Below are 6,767 nucleotides of genomic sequence, written 5' to 3' on the forward strand. Positions count from 1 at the left end.
TCAAGGTCTGCTTGCTTACTGCATTAGGAGAAACCTTGCTTCACCTTGCCCTGGGCTATGCAGCCGTTTCATAGGTTTACTTTATTCTTGGATGTTGCAGGCACGATAGGAAATAACACAAGTTTCTTTTCTACTCTTTCTTTACAGAAATGCTGTGTAACAAATGGAAAAACTAAGGACAAAAAGATAAAAGAGATTTAAAGACTTTGAGGCTCAATCCCACGCTGGGTGGGGGTTTTTTTTGTTACTGCAGTTGTTTGTTAACTAGAAACCAACAGATGAGAACTTTGTTTTCAGCAATTTAATATCTCCTGAAATATTTGCAGCCATCTGCAAGGCAGCAACTTGTTCGAACGAGTAGACAGCCCTCTGCCTGGATAACCTAATTCGTATTGCTTCTGCATGGAGCAGATCACTTACGTACGTGAGCAACAAGCTATATTAAGTAGTACTTAAGATCACCCTAAGCAGTTTACACAGAGGTGTCCCTTGCTTTGCTGTCTCTCCCCAGTTGGCTGATGGCTTGCAGGTATTTCTGACCCCCTTCATAGTCCAGGATTGGACTAACGTGGGGAAAACACCCCCAGGTGGAACAAGAGTTACGAGTTTGCCTCGGTGGGCAAGTAGCAAAAGCAGAACTGGGTGGTCTTCCGTAGGAAATGGTGTAGACGCTGATCATCACGTCAGCTTCTTTCTCGAACCATTTCTTCATCAGGTGCTCCAGAAGGCCATAGTTGGTGGGTGGTTCTGCAATAGGAAATGGTTAAATGTTGGAAATGACAGAATTAAATTTTTGGTGTTTTCACTCCAAGTCGTCATAGGGAATATTTGTACTATTTGGGCAGCGTATCAAGGACAAACCAGATCTTTTTGTCCCCAGGGAATGTATGTCTGCCCTCTGGCCGGAAGGGAAAATCACTATCGATAAGACAGCAGTAATGGTGTAAACGGAAGGAGTCTCTCTGGTGGATATTTAAAAAGTTAGCAGAGCTGTACATGTCGCTTGCATTTGGAAACGTAACACTGCACGAATTGTCCTGCCAGTTGTATCTCACAGCTCTCCTTGTTTGCAGCCGGTGTTTTGCGTTATTGTGTAGGGGAGAGAACTGTTCACTGACACCATCCCTTGCTGCTTCTTGTGGTGATTATCACTGTATGGGTAACATTTCCACTTTATCAATCCGAAAAATAAGCTACTGACTGGGTAAGAAAGCAGCCAGAAGTCACCACAAGATCCATTTTCAGAATTAAAACAGAAGGAGGTTCCTGCCTCTGAGTCTATATATTGACCACTGCACCATGTTCCATCTGATTCAATTAATAATGCAAAAAAATACCGAGAATAGGGAAATCTGTTTTCTGAGGCACCCAGGCAAGCTTGCGCCCGTTCCACACGCGGAGGGGAGGCAGCGCGGGGTTGTAACCGTGTCTATTGTACTGGTCATCATACTCCGATACTAAATGCCGGCTTCTCGGTTCGTCATGATGGGCGAGGAAGTGCTGCGCCGGCAGCCCCTGAAACGAGATGGATGTGGAACCACGTGATTTGTCTTTGTACGTGGCACTCGGGTGCCTTAGTGTGCTTTTGAGTCTGTCCGAGCGGTAGCCCCACATTTTGTCCGTACTTACATTATTTATAATTTAATCCCTGAGAACAGGGGCATTTGCCTTTCAAGTAAACGTCCAGTTAAATTAAGCAACTGCATCTCTGTGTCATAAGATCTGATTAGTCTGATTTCAACACACGCATCAGGGATTTGCAGATACATTTAAGAAGCCTGTGAAAGAAAAGCTGCTTGTCTTGCGCCGCTTAAGTGTTTGGCTGCTGCTGTTACACATGCGGCTTCCAAGTGTGCCAGGAGAGAATGACAAGCGGGTCTGGGGGTGGAGAGGCAACCCGGAGGAAGGGACATTCTAGCAGATGATACTTGTGGGAAAACTATTGTTGTGAAAGATGTGGGACTCATTTCAGTACAGTTTGTTCCTACGAATCGGAGATGTACTGACAAAAATAATCCTCTTTAACTGGCAAGCTCCTGCGATAGCCCAGGGAATGTCCCGACAACACAATACCCAGTCCTAGCTGGCAGTAACGTGCTGGTTTTCTTCAAACGCCCTGGTCACCCTCCGAGGTCAGGACTGGGAAACAACCAGAGAGGACCGAGCAGTGCGTCTTGTCCGGCTGCCTCGGAGACGCCGCCTGCCCTGGTCGGGCATACGAGGGAGCTCCGGACACTATAAAGGGCCATGGAGCTGTGGTGCCCCCTTTCACATAGAGAGTTGTTTAAGGATATAAAACATGATTTAAGTATTAGGGCTGTTTGGAACGCTGGCTCACAGCCCTACCCCTCAAATTTCTTTTGCTTACCTCGTATTTTTCCACCATGGCTCTCCTCAGTAATGTGTTTGCTTTGTGATCTGGGAAGCAGATGAAGTCCGTTTTGTATATGCTGCTGCCAGGCACCCTGGTGTCTGTTGTAAACTAGAGAGATACACAACACTCGCTATAGCTAAGGCAATCTGATAATTACAGAAGGCTCTTCACCTACACAGTTAAAATCACTTGTTTGGAAGGAAGTCTGTGCTAAATACTTTTTCTCAGCTGGTGACATAACATGGTATCATCAGCCGTTGTAATGTTCTGGATTGGTTCCTTGGTGTAAACATAAGATGCTCTACAGCCCTTGAAAAATTATTCATGTTTTGGTGTTAAATACTTCCCCCTGCGATGTTAACGAGCATCTAAACAGGATGAATGAAACTCTTTTTTTTTTTTAATTGTCCCTTTGTTCCTACTTCTGCTGCAGCAGGCCAGTCTCTGCAATATAGCCGAGCATTCTGCTCCAGGAAAAAAAGTCCTAAGGAAGTAATTTTAGCAGAGTCAGGAGGATTTTTCGCCAACAGCTCCAATATTGACCCTAAGAGGCACATTTCAACAAAGTTAAATGTCTAACGACCCAATTTTGCTCAGCTCTTAGGCAGGGCATGCAATCTATCGGGCAGCTCTGCTAGCAAACGTGCTCCTCTTTATGCAACCAACATCCAAATTATTGAAGGTCCTACGATACAAGCAGTAGTAACTCTTAACTTAGGGAAGGGTTAATAAGCCTCTCCTGTGTGATGTTGGTATATATTATTGTTTATCTTGTCGCACAGTTGGAAGTTGTGTGGCAGCATGAAGCAAAGCACTGCAGCGGTGTTAACTGGCCACTGCTGTGCCTGGTGAGACCCCCAGGCTCTGCCCCCTGCCCAGGCATGGCTCCCGGCCAGCCTGCGAGAGCAGAACGGCCGATCGCTCACCAAGCGAGCGCACGTGGGCCAAGCGACGCGCTCGGCCTTTGCCCTTCTATGAGTCTGCCGAGGGGAGCGGGAGCTCTGGCTCACGGCTGCAGCAGCACACGACCTGCACAGCTCTGCCCCGGAGCCCTCCACCGCAGCTCTCGCACCCCTGTCCTGAGCTCACCCTTCTCCTCTCCTCCAGCCAGTTTCCGATGAGAACTTTACTAGAGTATTTGGGTTCAACTTTCAACCATGTTTGTTCCTCGTCTTCGTATGCCATGGTAATTCCTTGTCTCACCAGCACCACCCTCCCTGGCTGTTGGAACCAAGTCCCTCAGGTTCTGCGGGTGAAGGATTACTCAGCAGCCCATCACTAAAGCCGGGGCAGGAGGGGGCTCCTGTTCTGCCTGCGTGCTGAGAAACACGGGTGATGTGGGACTGCTCCGCCGGAGAACTGTGTCTCCTGTTCCCATGGTGACTATTGTTCCCGTGACAGCATACTAGGTGACGTCACGTACTGCTGAGCAACATGGTGCCCCCTGACCCACGGAAGCCAGCGGGGTTTTTCTCTCTAACAAAGTTCAGAGTATGTCTCAAAATATTGCTCTAAGTGCTCTACAAGTATTCCTCTAGAGCAAGGCACCACACAGACCTGCACAACACCCAATCTCTCTTCACGGACACACGCATTTTATTTCAAACAAGTGGGACAAACCAGGATGTCCATTCAAAGTAACATTCTTCTTTATTGACAGAGCTAAAGATAAGGGCTTGCAGCGAGGTACAAGCTTGCATAAGGTTTGCGTTCCATGTTCCAACTACCAGCTGGAATGAGGTTCTGATAAGCCTTGTTTATCGTTGTTAATGGCTGCCCTTGACTGACTACCCATCATCTGATATTAAATATCCTAAAAAGATATTTTCCTAGGTTGAGGCATGAACAGACTCGTGGAATCTAAGATGTTTACTATAAGCTTTTCAAGAAGTTAACAACACTGTCCAATCCCCTTTTCCCAGATGGAAATGAGAACCCGCAATAATCATATAGGCTTATGATCCCGTGGAATCCATCCTCGAGGTGGTACCAGGTCACTCGAACACCGTTGTCCTCCAGTCTCTTCTTGTAAAGCAAGCCGTCGTCCCTCAGCACGTCGTACTCGCAAGTCAAGATGAAAGACTCGGGCAGCTGGTGCACAACGGCATCTTCAGCTAACAGTGGACACAGGTTGGGCTCACAGAATCTTTTCACTGTCTCATAAACTTCAGCTATAAAATCAGTGGGCATGAGCGGCTTCACACCTCTCACCTTAAACTCTTCGGGGATGTTATCAGGACTCACCCACTTCCTGTACTTCAGCCTCATATCTGGAGGAATGTGAGAGCCCTCCAGGACCTCGTGCATATGCAGCGCGTGCCCATTCAGGTACTGCAAAGCAAAGAAAGCGGCACGTTCTCGGAATAAGAGAGGGACTCCGCGATTTTGATGGTAAGATGGTAAGTTGAAGTCCAGGGCCTGCAGGCCGGGGTAGATCAAGATCTGAGCCCGCAGTTTGGGCAGGTCTGACCTCCCGGCCAGGGTCTGGCTGACAGCAGCTGCCAAATTGCCCCCAGCGCTGTCCCCGCAGACAATCACGCGGGCGGGATCCACGCCGTAGTGCTCCAGGTTCCTCATCAAGTGTAAGGTGGCGTTAAGACAGTCTTCGTACGCAGCGGGGTATTTGTGTTCAGGAGCTAACCGATACCTAATGCACAGAAAGGGACAAGGACAAGAAAAGGAAACATCATTAATCAGGACACGTATCCTGTGCTGTCTTCTAGCTCTGTCATTTTGGGGTGTTCTTCCTCTAGGTTCGGATACCCCTCACCTCCGAAGCAGATATTCCCCAGTTACCGATTGCGGATAAGCTGTAAACTGTGTTTTCAGTCACAAGGACTCAGTAAAGTAGGATTGTCTTCTGATTAAGTGTCTGACTGAGACTTTGTACATTTCTCAGTCATGCTGAAAACTCCCTGGGTATTCTTGACAAAATAATCTAATAATTTTGTGCCTCTGCTTCCTATCTGTAAAATGGGAGTTGTACAGTGTGATTGTTCTCTCTTTTATATAAATAAATCACAGTTGTTTGAAACATCTATTATTATTATATTTCTATGTTCAGCACAAAAAACCCTTCTTTTTACCTAAGTCTTGATTGGCTTTTACATATTTTCTTAATGTGCCAGGTATTTCCATTTGGGTCTTTTCTGAATATATCAAGGCAGGCAATCAGCTGTGAAACCTCCATTATCATAATAATGACATCTAATTATTATCTTAATTATCATAATAATGATAATAATGATGTCTCTTTCGGGTTTCACTGAATTCTATAGAAATTTCTCGGCAAAAAAAGAATGTCTCCAAAACCAGCGCAGCTCTGCTGTGGCACCGCAGCAACAATCATACCCAAACAGTACAACTGGGAAGGGTTCACTTACTGAACAGATACAACTACCGATTCACTTTCTCTGGATAGGTAGCGGCACACTTTTTCATAGGTATCTGGAAAAGAAATATTCTTCATTAGTGCTCCGCTACCACCCTCATCTTTGAGACAGCTCGGGAATGTTCATGCCAGAAGCACGTGTATTTGTCTTCAGGCTTCCTCCCGAGTCACACGCCGAAAACTCCTCTCATTTAAATTTTACAAAAAGGTGAGAATTTTCTTTCTACATTACTGTAACTCCTCCAGCAAGTATCTTACCAAGACTTCCAAATACCCAGCCTCCTCCGTGAAAGAAGATGATGCCTCTCCTTCGCCCATCAGAGGTAGCTTTAGGCTGATAAACCCTCACAGGTACTTTGTTAAACTGCAGATCCTGGATGAAGAGCTTTGGATCCTCCCCCAGTTTCCGTCCCTGTCGCACGTATCGGCCAAAAGTGATTTGACTGCAGAGCCCAGTCTTCTCCAGAATCCTTCCCTGTTAAAGAGAAAAGAAATGAAGGTTTCTTTAGAAATCTTGAATTAGCCAAGGTATAAAAACTCTGCATCGTACTTACACTGAACTGTATTCGAGGGGAATTTTAAAGAAACACAGAGCTTACCAAAAAAGCAAAAAAACCAAGTTGTAATGTTGCAAAGCATGACTGTACCGTAACAGCAGCAGAAGTTAGGTACGTCCTGGCAGGTCTGTTCACTGAGGAGAGAGGTTGTTCAGGCCGTAGTTTTGCCTTAATAAACCCGTGGAAAACAGGGAGGAAAAGTAACTCCACTGCTGGCTTTCTTGCTAGGAATGCCCAGTCCGAAGAAAGCAAGACCCCAGAGCAGAGTCAGAAAACATCATTTGTTTTAAGACTGCCCAGGTTAGAGTTCCGGAATCGTTAAGGTTGGAAAAGGCCTCTGAGATCATCCAGTCTGACCGTCAACCCAACACCCCCATGACCACTAAAGCAGGTCTGCATGGGTCTGCAGCACCTCCAGGGATGGTGTCGCAGGTTAGGGCTGGGC

At 46.5% G+C, this 6,767-nt stretch overlaps 2 protein-coding genes across 2 annotated transcripts; both read right to left on the reverse strand.

Moving 5' to 3' along the window:
• Positions 1–472: 472 nt before the first annotated feature.
• LOC104270647 (chromosome unknown open reading frame, human C1orf158) lies at positions 473–3,559 on the reverse strand. Its single transcript, XM_009865068.1, has 4 exons — positions 3,464–3,559; positions 2,369–2,482; positions 1,338–1,515; positions 473–747 (listed from the first exon to the last, which is right to left on the reverse strand). The coding sequence occupies exons 1-4, from the start codon at positions 3,557–3,559 to the stop codon at positions 473–475; spliced, it is 663 nt and encodes a 220-aa protein (XP_009863370.1).
• A 389-nt stretch (positions 3,560–3,948) lies between these two features.
• On the reverse strand, positions 3,949–6,240 carry LOC104270648 (arylacetamide deacetylase-like 4; the record flags this gene model as incomplete). The annotated part of the gene is made up of 3 exons (XM_009865069.1): positions 3,949–5,021; positions 5,758–5,821; positions 6,024–6,240. Coding segments are annotated over 3 exons (1,056 nt in total), but the record flags the coding sequence as incomplete, so codon positions are not given.
• Positions 6,241–6,767: the final 527 nt, after the last annotated feature.

This window comes from Apaloderma vittatum, unplaced genomic scaffold (assembly GCF_000703405.1).
Source record: "Apaloderma vittatum isolate BGI_N311 unplaced genomic scaffold, ASM70340v1 scaffold25242, whole genome shotgun sequence".
Taxonomy (NCBI): domain Eukaryota; kingdom Metazoa; phylum Chordata; class Aves; order Trogoniformes; family Trogonidae; genus Apaloderma; species Apaloderma vittatum.

Excerpts from the sequence above, each read along its gene's own strand:
- LOC104270647 (XM_009865068.1), bottom strand. The coding sequence starts at position 3,559 with ATGGCATACGAAGACGAGGAACAAACATGGTTGAAAGTTGAACCCAAA. Across the intron at positions 1,516-2,368 it reads CCATGGTGGAAAAATACGAG|GGGCTGCCGGCGCAGCACTT; the intron begins GTAAGCAAAAGA and ends ATCTCGTTTCAG. Across the intron at positions 748-1,337 it reads AACAGATTTCCCTATTCTCG|AACCACCCACCAACTATGGC; the intron begins GTATTTTTTTGC and ends TTCCTATTGCAG.